Genomic DNA, 21,923 nt, shown 5'->3' with positions numbered 1-21,923 from the left:
AACTGCTAGTCACATGGCATACCTGAGGCATGCCTTTCTGTAAAGAAGATGTTACATTGTTAATATCATTTCACTTTTAAAGTTAGTTTAAAATCAGATATGTACACAGACTGTTAACTTGTTGTTCAGAGCCTTGATCTGTTCCAGCCACAGCTCTGCTGTGCTTTAAGGCAAAAACACTTCGGCTTTGGAGCTGCTGATCGACACCATGGCAAAGAAATCGTCAGGTCTATTATGTGAGGCGATTTTCCCATGGCACCTCTGGGTGATCGCAGTGCACACAGACTGTAGAGGAAGAGGTTGGAATGGAATTTGCATGGTGCCTGAGCCCTGAAAGCCAAACTATTTAAAGGGAGCAGCAGCTTCAGAACCCACTTTTTTGCCTGCGGGCGCAAACTACTTGAAAGTAAGCAGTGAGTCTCTTTGATGTTAGCTCTAAATCTTAACACATTTCAAGTATTGCTGCCCATGAGTCAAGGACAATTCTAAATTGTCTCATGGTATGCAGGAATACCGGATGAGTGGCTTTGATTTATGAATTAAAATAGATAGATTGTCATAAAACAGTACCACAAATTTCATAGCTGATACCAATACAAGTAAAATTTCATGATTCTTGATACCAATTTGAAAGTAGCCACCTGTCGGCTCTTTTGACATCCCAATATCAAATATTTCTTTTCATTGGCACTGTTGGCAGTGTCACTCTACTGAACATCTGGAGTGAGGTCTAAATGATGCACATAGGTGATGGTTGTCACCTTAAGTGGCAAAAGGTTTGTGACCATTCATTGATGAGCAAGGACAGCAGGATAAATTTTGGGAATGGGGATTATTTGTGTCACCGGGAAGCAACATCTCGAGCATGCTCAGCTTGCTTAACAGGGTTGCTGCATCGAAACCAATCAAGGGAGTGCTCTTACATGTCTCTTACATGGTCTCTATGGGCCATTTTGGTATTATTTTGGTGTTGCACAGAGTGTGTTCTCCATTGCAATATGCTGTCGTTTCCCAGCAACAGTTACTCTTTACATTCGCTCTTGTATCCGAGACAGTGTGCCTCTCAGGGCTAAGACGCTGCAGATTAGTAACAGTAGGGATCCAACTAATACAAGCATGCACACACACTTGCTCTCTCTCAAGAGTACTTAAACACATTTTTAAATGCATATGGAATTCAAAGGGCATCTTGGGGAATAGAAACTCTTCAGAAAGTTAGTTTTCATGCTGAAAAGACCAGCATGAATTTCCAGGCTGGTTAATGGTGGTTTGATGCTGCTCTAGCATTTGGACGAGTATAGCTATGCTGTTCATCTGCAAGAAATACTGGTCAACCAGCATGATCCGGGTCAACTGAGGAGGTATTTCTGGTTAAACTAGTTAGGAAGCCTGGTGGGATCACACAGGAAATTGACAAAATTAGGAAACTTCAGAATTGTTGATAACCACCATACCCCATCACACTTTTTTCCATTTTTGCACCTCTGAGACAAGGGTTCTGGACCCATGGGAACAAGGAAGTAATCACGGTCACATAAACAATGTTGAGTGTTATTCAGTGGTTGCATTTTTGTTCAAATATAATTTTTACTCCATTGACTATTAGATTTGAGGTTTGGGTTAGGGCTAATGGGTAATAAAATATACATTCCTGTGAACTATATTACATTACTCGCTTTTGGCTCCAATCTGTGGGCATTTCACTTGGGAACTGGAGCTCACAAATGTCCATACATTTAACAAAACATCCTGCTTCGGCTAGTGGGGGCAATGATTCGAATATTGGGGAATCACAGAGCGATTTCAGCACCAAATCTTGGGAAACCAGTGCCATGTATCACAAAGACAGCTGAACAAGTTCAGGATTTTAGGATTGGTCTTAGTTTGGAAAAACTCAGCAAATCCAATCAGGACACATTAGGGTTAAGTGGTATCAAGACGTGGTATTCTTATCAGCTTTCTCCATTAACTCAGAGTTTGGTCCTGAGTTTGTGAGTTGTCCACGAGCACGTTCACATGAATGAAGCGAACAGCCAATCGAGTGCAACATGGAGAATCAGCGCAATTTATTTCTCAGCTGAAGATCTTTATGAAAATTTTGAAGAATTTAAACAGTTACACAGCACAAGTGGACGTTATAAAAGTATGATTAATTACAACACATTTACACAACACAAATGATCACTATGAAATTAAGAATAATTTTAATATACTGTATTTACATGGCAAAAAGGATCACTATTCATATAAGAATTTTAAAACATTTACGCAGCAAGAAGAAACATTGCTGCTGCTGCTGCTGCTGCTAGAGGAATAGAGGACAGCTGAAAAATATCTTGATTTAAAAAAAATAAAAAGAATTAGAATTAGCATAATGTAATTTAATACTAATAGAAATGAATACACCATTGAATAATAAAACATGTGAGAAATTGGAAATTTAGTATGCAGATTGTATGTATCAATAAGACTTATTTATTCTTTCTTTCTAGCAACATGCCACAAATTGTGTATTTGGTGTGCCAGTTTGCTTTTATTACACTTCAAGTGAAATACTCATCATCTCTACCATAAAATCCATGAAAGAAGGGGTTTGGGTTGCCATGCTACACAGCCACTTTTCTACATTTGGGAGTAATAAAAAAAAATTGTATTAAAAATGAATTGATCTATCATTATTGATGTGCTTTGTATTACAGTAATCCATCTTACTTCTAATTATGTAATTATTTTAGGTTTATTTTTTCCATAGGTATTTTATGGCCAGTGTAGGAAAATTATTGGGAAAAACATTAATGTCTCTTTAGATAAAATGATCATAAACAGCTGATCTTTAAAGTGCACTTTACATTTTAGCAAGAGAAACAGGGGGAGTAACTGTCACTTTGCTCACAGCTGATTGGTCCAGTATCTGAATGAGATCTCTGACCGGAAACATAACTTGCAGAGCAGGTTAGCCATTTAGTGCATGTTACTATGGTGATTAACACCGATGAAAACCTATCCACCTTATTGGTACAGCGAATTCACTCAAACTAAGCCGCTTAATCCTGCTTTGTGACATAAGCCACAGTATACCATCATACAAAACACAAGACATGCTGGTGACCAGCATTGCTGGCCTTTAAAAGGGTTCCAAGCCATAGAATAATCATACAGAGCAACAAAGATGCGTGCACTTTTTAATGCTTGGTTCTGTAATCATGTCACCGCTAATTAAGTCATCAATGTCCCAATGTTTAGAGGATCAATGCCCTTGCTAGTGGCCGAATTCGTGTACACATTATACTGATTCGTGTACACATTATACTGGAAACTAGGGAGTGGAATGAGATACAGCCAAGGTCTCGTACAACTCGTCTAACCTCTGACTAGAGATTGTCCAGTTACTCTAGTAACACAATCAAGTTCTCTGGAACTAATCTTTTAGACGTTTGGCCCCTTCTTCTTTTAGGTCCCAATCTTACGCTTCTAAATTTCCCTCCTTTTCTTTACTGCCAGGGGTCTCTCGACTCTGACTGTCTCATAGACAACAGACATTTAAAAGCCTTGTTTGAAGATCAAATTGACAGACACGAGAATCCATATTTTGAAGCCACTGTTGCCATGCTGCACAGCCTCTAAGCCATCCTTTCTTTTTTATACTGCTGAGGCCCCTCAAATCCACCCCCCCCCCCACCCCTCCCCCAAGATTACAATGCCCCTGTCACCTACCCCAGTGATAAATGTTCAAAGACACCGCAAGTGTTTAAGCATGTACAGTATATGCAATGGCGGCCTTCATACACTATATGCCCTCTAGATGGTATGAAAAAACCTCTGAAAAAGAAACTTTTCAAGTAAGCCTACTACTCTGAAACTTGCAAAGTTAGGGGCCGTTCAGGTCGAATGTGTTCTTGTGTAAAATATAAATATATAGATGCAGAGCAATAAATATAACAAAACGCAGGTGTCTCGAGATGTGTTTTTAACAGTTAACCTGACACGGCGTCTAAAAAAAACATGACACTTCTGTGCGAGGCCTTAAGTGTGTAAGCATCCCACAGACCGATTTCACTCATTAAAAACAGTGATCTACATTTTCACAAAAAAGGCCCCATTAGGCTTACTTGCCCCGTAGATACTCTCATCATTAGCACATGTACATCAGCCATCTCTTGCATTGATTTGTAGAACCCCCCAGGCTTCAAGTTTCATCTCTTCATCCCAAGGTGTGCAACCCTGGTGCAAAAATGTCATTCCACGGAAGAAAGATAGTCATACAGGTTTGCAATAACATAAGGGTGATTAAGTGATGACAGAGTTTTTATTTTTGGGTGAACTATCCCTTAAAGGGCAACATCTCACCTTCTTGCCTCATTATTTCAACTTATTGCTACATCTCGAGCCACCCATAAACCAGGATCCTCTTGGACAGGGGCCTTTAATGAACTGATTAATGTGTGGATTGGAGCCTTGCTAGTCAGTCTTCGTTTTCCTCTGAATGGCAGAAAGATCTGCTCCTCTTGCCCCTGTCAGGAGGATCAATCGGGAATCACCCCACCCTTTTGTTCCCATCTGAACTGCAGCAGTGTGGGATCAATCAAGGCTTTCACACTTCTTGCTCTCATGGAGCATATATTAATCACAGGTAACTCCACGGTTCAAAGGTTTCATTTACGCTCTAAGAGGATGTGGCGCATCGGGATCAGACAAGCAGGATTGTCACTTTCATGTTGTAGGCTGATGAATGCACTTTGGCTTAAAGAGAATGGCCTATCTCTTCCCCCTCCTCACAACCAATCCTTCCCTGCCCCTCCCTCCAAATTACATTGATTTCCTCTCCTTACCTCAGGTCACTGGCTGGAAATTGAATTGGAAATAGTAGGAAACAGAGGTCTATTATTTCTTGTTCTAGTGGCATTTATTTATTTATTTTTCATCACCACAGCCCCTCCCCCCCAGCTCAACCCCTTCCCCAAACCTTCTTACTTAAAAGAAGGTTTTAAGTAAGAAGGTTTGGGGAAGTGTGTGTCCCCATCCCCCCCCTCAGGACACACTTAAACGACTGCGCTGACTTTGCCTCATCTAATAATGCCGTCCTCTGAAGCTAAAGGTTATGCTCACCCCTGTGTATTTAGAGCACATCATTATGCCTTTATAGAAGTCTGGCTCTTCTACCCTCTCCACCTCATGGGAACATCACCACTTCTGAGTGAAGTGTGTGTGTGTGTAGGTGGTGGTGGTGGTGGTGGGGGGTATTGGTGATATTGAGTTGAGCGGCTTGCTGAGCTGTAAAGCAAAAATAGAGAAAGGGCATTCATTGCTTACCAAGAAGATGGGAGCATTGAACGCGAGGACGAATGCCCATGCTATCTTTTCTAATTTAGAAGGGTGAGACTTTTGGTTCATTATCACGGTATGTGGTGTAACAGTGTTTTACTTGTCCAATATGGTGCTCTTCAGTCAATCCATAGACTGTACATCTACTCATCCAGTATGATTACATGTGCTGTTATTGAGCTTCGTCGGATTTTTGCGTAGTCAAGTCATGCATGACACCATGCATAATCTCAAATTTTTGAAGGACAGACATGTTTCATTATTGCCTCAGCTTGTTCAGCTTTAAGGCTGTGTGCAAAGTGACATTAAAGGGTTAGTTCACAGAAAAATGGAAATGTACTACCTTTAAGCCATCCCAGATGTGTATGACTTTCCTTCTTTGGCAGAACAGAAATTAAGAATTTTATAAGCCCATTTCAGCTCTGTTTGTCTGTACAATACAAGTAAACGGGTGCCATCAGGCTGCTGGTTGTTTGACAAGCATATTTAGGCAGCATACAAGTAATCTGCATGACTCCAGTCTATCAATGAATGTCTTCTGAAGCAAATCGATAGGTTTGTGTAAGAAACAAATTGATAATTACATTTTTATTTACTTTAAATCATTGCTTCGGCCAGCACTGGATTGCCGTTGGAAATGACATAACTATTGCGTGACATTCATTACTCTGTTGTAAACAAAGAGCGTGCTTCCGACTTTTCGTGTGAATGCGCCATTGCACTTGTCACGCAACGGTAACGTGATGCATCGACTGCTGGCAGGAAGCGATTTTTAAAAGTGAATTATTTCATAAACTAATCGATTCAGTTCAGAAGACCCGAATTGATCGACTGTTGTGTGGATTACTTTTATGCTGCCTAAATATGCCTTTTGGATTGTCAGCAGCTGATGGCACCTGTTTACTTGCATTGTATGGACAAACAGAGCTAAAATGGGCTTATAAAAATCATCATTGCGGTTCTGCTGAAGAGGGCAAGACATACACATCTGGGATGGTTTAAAGGTAAGTAAATGTGAGAGAGAATTTAGATTTTTGGGTGAACTAACTCTTTAAAAACAGTAATGTAGAAAGTGTGCCACACGGATACTTGTTGGACTTGTAGCTTGATAATGGAAAGCTACTGTACACTATTTTATAAACAGCTAAGCTACTGTAAATATAGTAGGATAATTACGTTTAGTTAGTTATGGCGGTAACATCCTCAAGAATGCGACCGCTGAAGATTCTTGCGATGCAAGCACAATTCCTTGCATTATTATGCTACAAAATGTGTCAGAATGCAATTCATAACTCAACATGTATGTGTTGCATTCTTAATGTTGCTGCATGGGGTGCTATAGGGGCCATTGGTGTGGGCGCTCTTCTTCTACTCCGAGTTTTCTTTTAAGCCAACAACTGTCATGGCAGAACAACAGTTTGAAGAAAATGTTGCTGAGCATGTAAGGTCAAGTCTATTTATTTAAAGCAACTTACCTCAATAATAACTCATCCAGTTTAATGGCACAGACTTTTGAAGGTAAATCTATCGCCCCCTTGGGTACTCTGAGTACCCTCTTTCACTAGCACGTTAAGCATTTTTAACCACCCCATCTATTGGAAATACGTTGGCCAAGCTAATATGTCAATAAAGTAAGAAACATGTGTATAATGTATAAATACATAGTCATAAAAATTATCTTCAGGATTATTTTAGAAATGTAATTTAAATCTGTGTACTCTTTGCCAAAAGACTTTCTCCTCAGCTTTAAATAACTGGATGAGAAATACATTCCCTTCCCTACTCTTTACTATTCTTGCTCGCTCTCCATCTCCTTCCTTTCTCTGTGTTTTATGACAGCCTGTTCTATGTGGTACTCTCCAGGGAGCCTTAATTGACAAGTGTGTACAATAACTAATCAGTGGTGGTGGCACTGCCCTTTGTAATGATGCATTGACTGAACTAATTTCAGATAATCCCTCATGTTACCCGGCAACGCTGACGCCACCACTTGATATTTGAAATACAAGACACCCCTCGTTCTGCTGCCTGTCAATCATCTCAGTATCGCTTCTAAAGCTAAAGAGGTGCAATTCATAATGAGGCGCTGACGGTGCGCTGCAAAGATTAAAACTTTCCTTAAGCCAAACAAACAAACCTTCACACAATGCATTTGAGGACACACACACACATAGATAACTGATAAAGGGCAAGTTTTAGAGTTTACTTTTTCACATCAGCTTAAATAGTTAGTCAGTTAGACAGACAGATAAAGTGAAATTAACTATTGTACAGTAACATTCTTCCACCCAATATAGCTGGATGCATGGTGCAGAGATGTAAAAGTCTGACTTTAATGAGAATTTCTGGGAACACTGATGGCCAATATCAACAAGATAGGGACCCTAGAGCAGGGTTGGGCAACTATTTTGGTAACTATTCAGGCTGCATGACTATGATTACTGCAAGAGTTACATTAACATACAGATACGAAGGGATTTCTAAATTGCACAAATAAAAAATTAATTTACATATTTGTCTCTGGCTTGCTTTTGCTCGCATGTCAATGATGCCAAGATCTACTTTTATATTTAATTTAATCACTGAGAATGTTTACCTGCAAAGTAGCAGCAAACATCACAAGCAGCCTCAAGAATTGCACAAAATAAGAATAACTTTAGGTAGAATATTTCCAATTTGCACAAGAATAAATCTCAAACTGGGGTGTTGCGTCTCTTATCTGGCAACCCTGAGCATGTTAAACGCTTGTGGAGATGCGTTAGGTCCCAATGCAAGTTATCTAAATATCCAATGAAAAATAAAAACGCTTTTACGATAAATGAGCTGCGGGCCACATTAAACAATATGGAGGGCCTGATCCAGCCCACGGACGTATGTTGCCCATTTCTGCCCTAGAGGACCAGCGGTAGAAAAAGTCTGGATCAAATATGCAAAATACGATGAAAAGCCTCCACTGGGCACATAGATAATCACTGTTTCTCATCCTGAAATATACTACATTCTGAGAATTTCACCACTATTTCATCATATGCTTATTGAGGGCTATCCATTATGGCCTGTAGAGTGCTTTCTTGAGAATAGGCTGAGCATACCATTAGCAATGGCAAATCCAAGTGTGTTAAGGTTAGATGAGGCTAAAGAATTAGGGTTTAGGAAAATTACCCTGCATTCAAGCTTATTCTAAAGTGGAAGATTTCACCAGCCTTCCTATGAATTTGCTTTGTGTTGCAATCACATTTATGCAATTGGCAGACATTTTTATCCAAAGTGACTTAAACTAAGTGCTATAAGACAGATGCGATAAGATTCTAGTGGCAAGCAATTTGTCTGTGCACGCTGAGCACAAATCTGCAGCACAACTTGAAAACCACAGCCAGTCAGTAATTTTTTTTTTCCAATTTGGAATGTCCAATTCACAATTTGCTCTAAGCCCTCGTTGTGGCGTAATGACTCACCTCAATGCGGGTGGCGGAGGACGAATCTCAGCTGTCTCCGCTTCTTAGACATCTTATCATGTGGTACGTTAAGCACGTTACACGGAGACATAGCGCATGTGGAGGCCCACGCCATCCACCGTGGCAGCTACGTACTTCTCACCACATGCCCCACTGAGAGTGAAGCACATTATAGCGATCGTCAGGAGGTTATACCGTGTGACTCTACCCTCCATAGCCAATTTGGGCTGCAGTCACTAAGAACGCCCTGGGATTCGAACTCATGAACTCCAGGGGTGGTAGCCAGTATCTTTACCACTGAGATACCCAGGCCCCCCCAGTCAGTACAATGGATGATGGACTACCAGGTGCAACATTGCAGAAATATAAACCAAGAGATCGGCAAGCGTGCGAAAATGCGTGAAAATCTCTTTTTGCGGTCATGGCTGGTAAAGTCAATAACTGATTAAGATGAAAGTATTCTGATGAAAATGTTGTGACTTTTATCAAGTTTAAAATCAACAAAACCTACCTCCATACCCTAAACCCAATCCTAACCGATAGTGTCAGAAGTGGTGGAATGAGCTTCCAATATTCACAAATCAGTTGAAATCATCTCAGCATTCAAGAAACAGGTACAAACACATCGTTTCAACAAACACTTAACCGGTTCACACTAATGGCACTTACTACAACGTTTGTTTGACAAAATGCTTGTTATGCTCAGATATTTGTAAGCTGCTTTAGTCAAAAGCGTGTAGTAAAAGACTTTATGTAAATAAAAATGAGGCATGTAAAAATCATCTTGCAAAAATGTAATCATGTATACTAACATGACTGTATAAGACCAGGGTGCATGAATGAAATAGCTTTTATTGCTTGTTGCTTTAGCACAGTGCTGCACAGTGCATTCAAGATAGATATTCCAAGGATTCCCCAGAAATCAAGCCCAAGACCTTCTCGTTGCTAGATACGGATTTGAAACTTTAAGTGACAGTGAAAATGGAATGCCGGTTGGTTATTAGCTAATATTTGTGCTATGACAACAAATGTAATCAAACCAACATTGGCAGTTAAATGGCAAAGTGGTGGTGTGAAATGACAGCCAATGACCAATTACAACCATCTTGGCCAATGTTTTGGTCAATATATATGTAGATAGTTACAGTATTTCATTAGGTATTGAGCATACATCCTAAAAATCTAAATAAATGGGCCTGTCAAAGCTGTCTAAGCTTGTATATGAAGCCTTGGAAGAGGAGGGGGAGACAGTCTCTATCTCTCCTTCTTTCTCTGTCTCAAATCTATTTTAATGAGTGTTAGAGGAAGGGCAGACCTGGAGCATTGGGATTGGCACTCCACTCTTGCTAGTTAAAACCCCAATAGACAGAGGCAGCAAAGAGCTTCTCTCTATGTGGTCAACCTAGCAGCAGTAAAGACTGGTATGTGTGTGTGCAAGGCCAAGATTCCTGCTGTGCGTTCACCTTTAGAAGATACTAGGTTTTCCCTATGGTAAAGATATAATGGACAGGTTGGGTTTTTAATTGATCACCCTGAGCATAAAATGTGTTACGGTTTTGTAGCTTTAAGTCCATGTCTATTAGATTTGAGGCCATCTATATGCTATTGTACTCCTAAAAGTTGAAGAAGTTAACTTTTAGCAGATATGCGCATGAAAGATTTATAGTCTTTCTCTTATGCAAAAAAATGGACCAATACATTGACTACTTCACTTTCACCCAGGGACATATACAATTACTTCCTGGTTGCCATTGGGCCATCAAGTTACATAAGCTTCATCTTCAACTGTGATGATCTCTCCACCTCTATGTTTTAGATCTGTTCTTCTGGAAAGCATCACAATCTAATAAACATCTGCTAAACATCTTAAAAAGATCAGATTTACAAACTTTTACATTATAAACATCTTAATTGACATCTGAGACGTATAGACATATTGCAGCTGAGCAAACAATGTAAAAAATACATCTTCCAGATGTAAACACACTCATCGAATAGAAGTCTGGGTGATGTACGTGTGCTATCAGGGTAAGTTTCAGTCTAGCAAGGATGTTTTTCATAGCAAAAGGAGACAACCTTATGTAATTTGAAATGTTTCAGTTATAAATGCAGCATAAGTTACATTGGGTGCCATGAGAACTGCTTTGCTGATAGACATAAGATTGCCCTCTATTTGCTCATCCACTGAAATTTTAACTTGAGTTTGTTGTGGTTAAGATTCACTTGTGGTTATGTTTAACTGCTCTCTTGACTGCCCAAATTTCTTCATCTTGCATTTTGGACTTCACCCTAAAAGCTTTCAATGGCACATCCAAGTCTGGATGTTTCTATCAAGCTGAGCTACCCTATTTACTGCTATATTACACACTCCACATGAAGAGTGAAGATGTATCTCCTCAAAGTCAATGGCAGGCCCTGGGTTTCTCTCCATCCCAAGCCAATTTCCTAGAGTCTTCTCTGGACCACATTAAACAGCATGTCAATGAGAGGAGGGGTGAGGAGTTCAAGGTTTATCAGTTTGCAGCACACTGTAATTTTAGGCTGTATACAGTATGGAGGAAATCAACCTGCGTTATTATGAAATCACAGAGATATGGGACTAGCTTTCGGGGGCTCATGTTTTTATTCATATATTTGCCACTTTACCTTATCCAGCATTTTTCCCATCTGTAACTGTTAACTCTGCAAATTTAGGAGTCAAAGCACGGCACGGAGCAGCTAGCGAACACACACCGAGATTAGAATATGAATATGGATTAAAAGATAGATCCGGAATGCTTGGACATCGTATGTAATGATGACTGCAAATATGCAGTCCTACCCTTCACCCTACATGTCCCCCAGGGTGTGGCGTTACAGGCATATTGCTCACCTACAGCCCTCAACCCCAAGAGTCTTGAATGAAGAATACGACCACCGACCTTTTAATCTCTTTCATGTTTTTGTTGTAATATCTGCCAACAGGGACGGATCCAAATCTCATCGACCTCTCTTCACAAGTATGACATGGTTACTAATGCCTAGCCACCACGGATGCACTCACACGAGATGCCATTTGAATGCATAAAAACCAAAACTTTCCATAAAGTTAATTGTCATAAAACTTTAATCATTGTCATAAAACTAATAATAATTTATCTTCTGTTCTGTTGTTACCATCGTATCTCGTCAGGAAGTTTACTTTCTGCTTGCACACAGTAATCTCTGCATATTAAGCTGGAATGAAAGTATGTCTGTGGCACACTACTACTTTCATTGCTGTCTTTTCCCATCGTTTTACTGTTATCACTCTTGTTCACTCACCTCTCATTCTCTGTGTCAGCTTCACTTAGTTGCTCCTTGAAGAATCCCACAAGGACAGTCCGGGCTCTTCACTCTGTCGCTTTTATGAGTGATATGAGACCCATGTTGGTTTGCTTTTAACCTCTTAATGACCTTTGTTTTCCCGTACTGTAGTCCATTGAGTCCGCTGAAAGGGAAGAAAGGAGAGGTTAATGATTTAAGCACAACCACAGCATGTGGCTTGCTCATTAGGCAACCAAAAATTCAGTAGATAACAAAGACAAGGGGCTTGTGCAGAAGAGACTTGTGTAAGTGTGTTGGTTGATTGAGATTTGGGGGTTGCAACCATGTGAAGCTCATGAATCAGTGTCAGTCGACCAATGAGAAAATAATTAAGAAACGGTTCACAGGGTTTGCCACACTTTTGGAACAATGAATTTACATTAACTTTCCATGATCTTTCTAATCATTTATGATTACTGGATAAGGAGTTTTAAAATAATTTGATTTAAAAAAATTGGCACTCACAAGAACTATTTCAAGACGATGAAATATTTTAGAGAGCAGTGCCAAAGAACAACCAAGAAAGAAAGAAAGAAAGAAAGAAAGTAGGCCTAATAGAAATAGCCATAAATATAATGAAGAATAAAGAAATCCATTTCATAACTGACTCCAAAGAGGCCTTTGAATGGCATTATGGAGGCAGACGGTATAAATAGCCCTGCAGTATTGTAAATGTTTATATACTACACCTTGCATGGACGTCATGCAGCAGTCTGAGGATTTATGGGTAGCACTGTAATACGTTGAAGCCAACACAAGGTAGCAGGTCATATTTCTTGTATGTTATCATATCGAGTGTAAATTTGCCATGAAGTATATGGTGGAGATAAAATATTTTAAGCCATTTCTTCTACTGTTTCCTCCCCTGTGTCCTCATACGAGGTGAGCACGATTAGAAGCCTAGTGACTTCAAAACACCAGAGACTTTATATGCACGGTCAGTTGTACTGTGGTCAAGACTTTCTGCCGCAGCCTGTGGGGTGGACACATTTAAAACACTATACATCTGACCCCCCTACTTTTTGGGATGTAATCTTAACTTTTCAAGGACTCTTAATGTGCCCCCACCCCCTCTAATTGTTCAAACGGCCCTTAGATCAACCACTGGTGGATTCAAAACAAAATTACGTGCTTCATTACACGTTTCACTGCAGTTTTCCAGTGTAATGTCCAGCGAGTGAAATGGTGTGTTAATCAGAAGAGATTTTTAAGGTAAATATTAGATGGATATTTTAATGAGTAAAATGTTCCTATCTAACCTAAAACTTTAACCTAAACCTAACCAAAAATGTCCTAAAAGCAAATGAGAGGTGAACTAAATGGACATCCTTACCCTAAACCAACACCTAAACCTAACCAATACTGTCCTAAAAGCAAATGAGAGGTGAACTAAACGGACAACCTTACCCTATACCAAAACCTAAACCTAACCAATAGTGTCCTAAAAGCAAATGAGAGGTGAACTAAAAGGACATCCTTACCTTAAACCAACACCTAAACCTAAACAATAGTGTCATAAAAGCAAATGAGAGGTGAACTAAACGGACATCCTTACCCTAAACCAACACCTAAACCTAAACAATAGTGTCCTAAAAGCAAATGAGAGGTGAACTAAACGGACATCCTTACCCTAAACCAACACCTAAACCTAAACAATAGTGTCATAAAAGCAAATGAGAGGTGAACTAAACGGACATCCTTACCCTAAACCAACACCTAAACCTAAACAATAGTGTCCTAAAAGCAAATGAGAGGTGAACTAAACGGACATCCTTACCCTAAACCAACACCTAAACCTAAACAATAGTGTCCTAAAAGCAAATGAGAGGTGAACTAAACGGACATCCTTACCCTAAACCAACACCTAAACCTAAACAATAGTGTCATAAAAGCAAATGAGAGGTGAACTAAACGGACATCCTTACCCTAAACCAACAGTTACCAACTAACCAATAGTGTCCTAAAAGCAAATGTGATGTGAAAATAAAATTTTCTGAAGCAACCACGTGATTTTATGTAATTTCTATGACACCTTTGTCTCACATGTCAACTTGCGTCTTTGGCTGGGCTCGAGCCTTCATAGGTCTTCATAGTCTAAAGTCTTACAATCAATCAGATGAGCTACCGCACAAGCTAATTACATTGGAATACGTGTGCAAATGCAGGTGGGTTGTAATACAAGCATTAAAATGTATTGTTTTTCAAAAGATGCGTTAGAGTAAAGTGTTTTGATATCATAACAAAGTGTTGTAATCATTTTGTAATCCTGATTTGTGTGTAAGTGTATAAAACACAGTTTTTGTATTGTCATAGTGTTAATTTCACCAGGAAATGGCTGTGAAATGTAGAATGCAGCACCTAAAAGTCAGTTTGTATTATAATTGTTTTATATAAAAACATATAATCATTGAAAAGTGATTATTAATTATTATACATTTTTATTATTAATAATTAATGTATTAATTGCTCGCCAAAGTCATAGGTGTAAGTGTAAATAAAAGAGCTCCATGTAACGATAAATAAACTTGATAGTGAAGCTCTTCAAATAATGTATTGGCTTGTTTGCTAGGTCGTGCAGTGAACTCTTTAATCATATGCAATGTTTCCCCACAAATCTAATTACACAACTTGATTTATTAACTTGCTTTATGTTTATGTAATGTTGGCACACAACATTATGAAAATTAAGTTGATGGTTCTTGTTTCTTCTTCCCTTTGATCAAATTTTGATGCCCGTCTGTTTGATAGAAACTGCCAAACGTCTGTGGCTGTATATATATACTGCATGGATCTATTTGGCCAAACCCTTGATGAACTAATCCGAGGCTGATTGTTTCAGATTAACTCACAGGAGGTAAAACTCTAGGGCTCATCTTCCGTGAGAAAATGCATCTGAAGTTTGACAGCAGCCAAAAGATTTCCGAAGCTCCCAATCATAGTTGCCAAAACGGAGGTCACAATGGGTGTGAATATTCCATCAGTGTCTGTGCAAAACAAGATATGTTATATATGTATATATATATATATATATATATATATATATATATATATATATATATATATATATAATGCATTGAATCATATTCTAAAGGGTTTGTTCTACAGATTAATTACTTTAACCTTCTCTGTCTGTTTGTTTAGGTAGTGTTTTGTTGCATGCGGTAATTGTTGTGTTGTTTTTAATTAGTGTTAGGGCCTGCATGCTGCTTTCAAAGGCTGGATTCTGGCTTTCCAAGTGGAAATAGCAGCAAAATCTATCTCAGCCCATCCTATCTGTCTGCATCACTTATCTGCTCGGTAAACCCGAACACTTTACTCTTGGTTTGCTCAATCTCTGGCTGAATAGTCACCCATCCGGTAATTCTCCGTTAATGTGTTTGTTCATTCGTATGTTCCTTTTTATCAAGATTGCTAATATTGTTCATCATTTCTCCTTATCTCAATCTCAGACAATGGAATTTACACTGCACGCCCTACGGTATATTTAGAAATGACCCTCCGCTTTCCGTGAAACACCATTTAGGCTTGATTGACAGTCCGTTGCACACGGAGTTGTCATAGTAACTAACCAACCAACATCCATCTCCCACAGACTCGCTCTCTCTCTCTCTCTCTCTCTCTCTCTCTCTCACGCTCACTCTATAGGTCGAATTGTGCGCTCTGATGCAAGCGGCTGGGGCAAAAAGAGCACCAAAAGTGGAGATTGACAATCATTCGGCTCTCTGCATTTGGAACAATGATTTACAAACTCAGTCGGCTCACCACCCGCACACAGCCCAGCTTATCTTAGGCTGCAACATCTCCTCCTGTGAGCCAGAACACTGTCTGCATGTTTAGAGATCCCCTACGGATGTTTCTTAGGAGGAAAAAAGGCTCAGCTCCAAATTGCAAAAACACCACCAATTGTCATTCAGCAGCAGCCTTAATGCTTTTACTGGATAACAGGCTGCTGTGAATGCAGTGTTTTAGTATGTGTGGTGTATATGTTTTTATATTATTTTAACAACTTTGTTTAGTGAAATGTGAGGAATCTATTATCAGATAGCACTCGTACATCTCCGAGAGTGTAATGGTCCAAACGTTTTTGGACAGTTAAACCAAAGTCTTCTATGTTTGAATTTTATTTAATTAGATAAACAAAATATCAAAGCAAGAATAATTTTTTTAAACAATGATGGTAAAAACACACGTTTGTATGTAAACATGCTTGTTCCTACTAAAATCCTCGGGGCCAGTTGGTTGAAAGTAATTGCAAAAATGGCTAAGGAAAGTTCATGTCTGCTAAGTTTAGCGTTGTTTGTTTACAGATGACACAATGATTTGAAATTGTATCTAATGCGATGACATCCACACACTTTCAAGTGTGTCCCAGCTACAGTATAGTCAAGGCTTAATAGCTTTGATTCTGCATTCTACAGGCATAGCTCCTGTAATATGGATTACAAATATCAATCATGATATTAAACAAATAGGAATTTGCTCTCAGTCATAGCACAAGGATGTAAATTCCCTTAGACATCTAGCCACCAATCTTGCTCTCCCCTTGTAATTGTGTAGCTTAATTTGTGATGTATTTAACACAACTCTTTGTAGCCGGTGAAGTTTATGAGGCTTGATAGGAGTCATTTTTAGAGACGGCATCACAGCTGGTGGGGCTGGACCCAGTATCAAGGACACTGGGGAGTAAACTATGCAAATACCAAGAATACTTATCAATTAAAAGTACAATGAAAAAGCAGCCATACCTTAATGCAACTGTGGCTGAACAGTATTCCTAAAGTGCACATTGCATGTTCATTTAAACAACAGATGATTTTATTTTAAATGCCATGTCATTTTAAAAAGAATGTCAACTTTTAAAAACACATTTTATTCTATGCACTGTACAGTGTCAAGGTTTTTTTTTTTTTTTTTTTTTAGCATAAGAACACGTTCAGTGTTAACAGCTCTGAAGAGACCAGCTGATTTCAGTCATAATTTAAAGGAACGTGTTCCTTTATCTATGCCTTTAATTGTGTGCACTTACTGCATTTTACCTTTGCACAGCTACATGTAAAATGCAGTGTAATATATATATATATATATATATATATATATACAATACATTTATTTTGACAGATTGTACTCATATGCATACAAGAGGATTTGTGTAGTATTTTCTTTCTTTCTAAAGCACATCATGGGCAATGTCAGGAGCTGTGTCTATTTTTTATTTTCTCACATGGGTCCTGTGGCAATGCTTTATTTTTTATCCCTGTCAAAAAAGAGTGATGAAAACACTTTCTGGCTGATGTATTTTTATACATCGCTTTGAGAATCTCACAACTTTTGCGGCTTATTGAATCATGGCCAAACAGGACTAGAGCTAAAATGGTAAAAATCCAGATTTTTGTGGCAAATGCATTCATTTGTATTCCCCGCATTGCTACGTGCTAGATTCTGATTTATATGGTGTCTTGCTCTTACACTCTTTCTCTCATAAGTGTTATTCCATTCAGCTGTCAGCCATTGGACAGCTGCATGTGTGTATTTTAAACCACGCTACCACTGCAGCGCTTCCGGCATTAATATTGAGGTGAACTGCACACGGTATTAAATACATCACCCATCACCCACTATTTTTCAGAGCCGAGACATCACAGGGAGCACAGCGAGACCTCAAAGCCACATCTGAGCAAGTCGCGGTCTCCGATGGACCGTCCGCAGTGCATCTGCTGATTGCATTCTCTGTTGCACATTGCACACAAAACTGGAAAACGTTCTTGATCCAGTAAGCGCTAATTTGATGTAACTTCCAAGAGTAAAATTACTCAGGACAGTCTATTATTATGGTGTCGTATAGCTCAGATTACCCTGCCCCTAAAACGGCGGCTCTTGGCCAGTTAAAGCTGCAATAAACATTTTGCCGTAGTTAAAGGTCTGTACTAGTGCAAGCGACCGTTTATCTGAATTCGTCCAGGAACAGTACCAACCCACTTTCAGATTGGTACATCCCCTCCAGGCATGATGGACAACCCATCCTGCCCTTTGATTTTCCAGTTCAGGGCCCTCTTTTTTTGCAGATAAATGCTCTCCGATGTAACATGACGGATGCCACAATGCATTGCCTCTGTTTTGATACATACCCTCTGATCCTGCCACAGACGATAAGGAGCGTGCACGAGGGCTAAGCCGTCCCCAGACAACGTGCTGACACTCGTGATTATTTTAGAGTGCCGCACAGGCCGCGGAAAGACATGAAGCCAATCCGGTTCCATAGCGGTGGGCACCCACTGAAGGAATATCAATACTCGAGAGTCAGTTTCACCACATCATTGGAGAATTAAGCTAGTGTTTGACTCAATAGACAAACCCATTCCATTCATATACATTCAAGAACGATCAATACAACAATAAAGTCGTAGACTTTTGCAACTAAAGAGTTGTCGCACAGTACTGGGGCTGAATCTGTTAAGGCTGCAAGACACGTAGACTTGACACAATTTTGTCCTACTAAGGTGATTAGAGGAAAAAATATAGCCAGCCATCAGGGTCATCATGCACCTATTTTTTGGAGTCTTGGGTCATTCAAAAATCTAAATGCATTCAAAACCATCTTGGTTCAAAAATCCTTAGTTTGAATGGTCAGGATGCTTCTGCGAAGCCAGTTTTAATTGGCATAGTGCCTTTATAATTTGTAATGGTCATTTATGCTTAACACTCAATGTCTCAGCTCTGTTGTTATTCGTCGAAGTGAGTATTATTTTTGAAGACAACCAATGACAATAGACTAAGCATAGAAAGGGACGAAAACATACAAACATACAACATATAAGTTTGAATTCAAGGTCAGAACTTGTGGTAGTTTCGGTCTATCTGCACTCTCCGGAGTTTCAATGGCTCTTTGCAGTCTGCTTCTTCCTATTAAACCCAGCCAATAAGCACGTCAGCTTAGTGCTATCACCTCAGGCCTACCCACCATTTCCAACATTGTGTTGACCCCAATTATCCCCCAAATTAAAATGAACAGACTTGGCATGGGGAACAATTACTTCTGTGACTCAATTCCACATGCTAAATGGGCCAAGCAAAAGCAGTCCCTGTTTGCACATGCTGGCCATGGACCAACAGTCTGAGTATTATTTGTGCTGTGGTTACACTAGTAATGTATGTGGGTAATGGTTAGGTGAGAGGTTATGGCTGTCATTCAATTTGCTGTGTTTTTCTCTGCTTCAGAAGACAGGAAGCTGTTTGTGGGGATGCTGAACAAACAACAGACAGAGGAGGATGTGTATCATCTTTTCGAGCCCTACGGAGTCATCGAGGAGTGCACTGTGCTAAGAGGTCCTGATGGAAATAGCAAAGGTGGGATTAAGTCTCTTTTTTTGTTGTTGCAAATTTGTTAATGTATCCAGTGTTAAAGGGAAGCGTTACCCAAACAAATACGCACACACAAAAATATAACTTTTTAAAGAGCATTCACATAGCTCTTGCCTCACAATGAGAGTTGATAGTTACTAAAGCTGTAAAGCTTTAAAAAGGACAGAAATTTCAATAATTATTTACTAATAATCTGTCACATTTGGTTACTACATATGAGAGAACCAATATCATTTTGCCGTCAATTGTGTTGCATTTTTATTTTGAGATGGATGCAGGTTAGATGCAAACTTCAACCTAGTTTAAGGTTTAACCTTAACCCTGGTCACTATGAACTGATGTTGTAAGGCAAGAGCTATGCAAACATTTTTAAAGAATTTTTATATATAGAATTATATAGCTTATATAGAATTTTCCATAGAAAATTAGCAGCTTACATGTTTGGCACAACATAAGTGTCAGTAAAATATGGCCACATTTTTATTTAACTCTACCTTTAAGAGCATACATTTTACGTTTTCCAGTATTTGTTCCAACATGTTCCAATTTGTTGCCACTCATTCAACATTGAATACTCATCTGAGACTTCTGGTGCTCTGAAGAAAAGCATGTATTTGAGCATCAACTTTTTTTGGCATGTTTTTTGTTAGGTTGTTTTGTATTTTTTGTTCTGTTTTTGTTTTGTCTATTTTATTTATTTATTAATTTTTTGGTGTTTTATGTATTTTTTTTGTATTTAAATTTTTTTTTGGTATTTTATTTTATTTTATATTTTTCCATAGGAGAATCCTTAAATCCTTCCCGGCCAAGCATGTTCCCCTCCTGGGATCTCTCAGTGGTCCTCACGGGCCTTCAGAGACCCCCCTTCGAGCCGGTAGAATCAGTTGGACTCAGGGCCCTATCTCTAAAGACTGTCCTGCTGATCGCTCTCGCCTCTGTCAAGAGGGTCGGGGATATGCAAGCGTTCTCTGTTAGCGACACTTGCCTGGAGTTCAGCCAGGCAGGCACACATGTGATCCTAAGACCACGACCGGGCTACGTGCCCAAGGTTCCTACCACGCCCTTCAGAGACCAGGTAGTGAACCTGCAAGCACTGCCCGGGAGGAGGCAGACCCAGCCCCTTCGTTGCTGTGTCCGGTACGTGCTTTGCGTACCTACTTGTACCGCAGGCAGAGCTTTAGACGTTCTGAGCAGCTCTTTGTCTGCTTTGGTGGACAGCGGAAAGGGAACGCTGGCTCCAAACAGAGGCTTTCCCACTGGGTGGTGGACGCCATTTAATGGTGGACGCCCCCCCCGTGGGCACTGGCCAGGGGCACCTCCCTGGCAGACATAGGTAGAGCCTTTGTGAGATTGAGTCAGTTGTGTTTGAGTCAGGGTTGAGTCAGTATCGTCCCGTGTTTTCTCAGGTCCGAGTTTTCTCAGGTAACATGCTGATGGACTGGCTGGGTGGATTGCTTGCACCAAGCGCCCTTTCCCTCGGTCGAGGTAAAACTGTGCGCTTTCTCTCCCAGTAGATTCCACATATAGTCGGATCCCTGGATGACTCCTCCCTAGCCCTGTGGGTCCGCAATTCGACGGAGGAATTTGCTGACCCAATCCACTGCGGGTACTCAGATCTACCCTGTACTGGAATAGTTGCTCCACAGGTCAGGACTCCTGCTTGGACTCCTCCTGTGTGTATTTTCTGCGGTACAGTCCCCTTGCGAGTGGACCCGCGTCTACCTTAGGCAGTTCCAGCAGCCCTCCGGTCGCCATGCTGTAGCAACTTCCCCCTCCTTGAGGCTGGATCTACCACCATGCCATGTTTCCACATGTGACCTCAATGGCCCATGTGATGTATTCGCCACTTTACCTCCCCATCCCTGGGCAGGTGTGGTCTCCGCAGGTTCTTTTCCCCCTGAAAGAATAGGAAACTGAGTAAGACACCCTTCCCACGATGCATGTAAGGGCCCCAGCCGTTTGGCTCTATGCGAGAAACATAGAGAGAAAAGAGGCCCAGCTAGGCTCGGCCTGTTCCCAGGTTGGCAAGTGTCACCTTGTTGCCCTGCTTAGGGTAACCAAAAGGATTCCGACAACTTTTTATGGGCATTGGGGAAGGGTACGTGCAGTCTGACACAACTGGTCGCCTTTGCACGTAAAATACCTGCCCGCTCTTGTGTCAGCAGTACATGGCTCAGCGCATGGCGTGATTTGAATTGGACCCCTAGTGTCGCACATCGTCGAAGTGAGCGACAGACCGGGAAAGTCTAGGTTACGGATGTAACCTCCGTTCCCTGATGGAGGGACGTTGCCACGTTGCTGAGCCGAGCCACTGTAGTGGCCGGACAATTTCCGGCTCCTCAGAAAATTCCTGAATGAACTCGATGTATTTCTCCGCTTTTATACCCGGGGTTTATATGTCCAGGGCGGGGTATGCAAATACTGTCTGCCTAATTCCCATTG

The 21,923-nt window shown here is 40.3% G+C and overlaps 1 protein-coding gene across 35 annotated transcripts in view; it reads left to right on the top strand.

The window, feature by feature from the left end:
* The window catches only part of LOC127639438 (CUGBP Elav-like family member 5), a 241,953-nt gene that overhangs the window by 173,082 nt on the left and 46,948 nt on the right, over positions 1–21,923 (top strand). For 20 of the 35 annotated variants that reach the window (XM_052121478.1, XM_052121462.1, XM_052121484.1 and 17 more), the window contains one exon: positions 19,338–19,466. In XM_052121478.1, the coding sequence (XP_051977438.1) occupies positions 19,338–19,466 (129 nt within the window). Of the gene's footprint in view, positions 1–293; positions 300–19,337; positions 19,467–21,923 lie in introns of all 35 variants that reach the window. The other 15 variants (XM_052121467.1, XM_052121457.1, XM_052121490.1 and 12 more) reach the window with 2 other exon arrangements.

The sequence above is a fragment of the Xyrauchen texanus genome, chromosome 48 (genome assembly GCF_025860055.1).
Source record: "Xyrauchen texanus isolate HMW12.3.18 chromosome 48, RBS_HiC_50CHRs, whole genome shotgun sequence".
Lineage (NCBI taxonomy): Eukaryota > Metazoa > Chordata > Actinopteri > Cypriniformes > Catostomidae > Xyrauchen > Xyrauchen texanus.
Note: the sequence above shows the minus strand (reverse complement) of the source record. Positions and strands in the feature narration are given on the sequence as shown.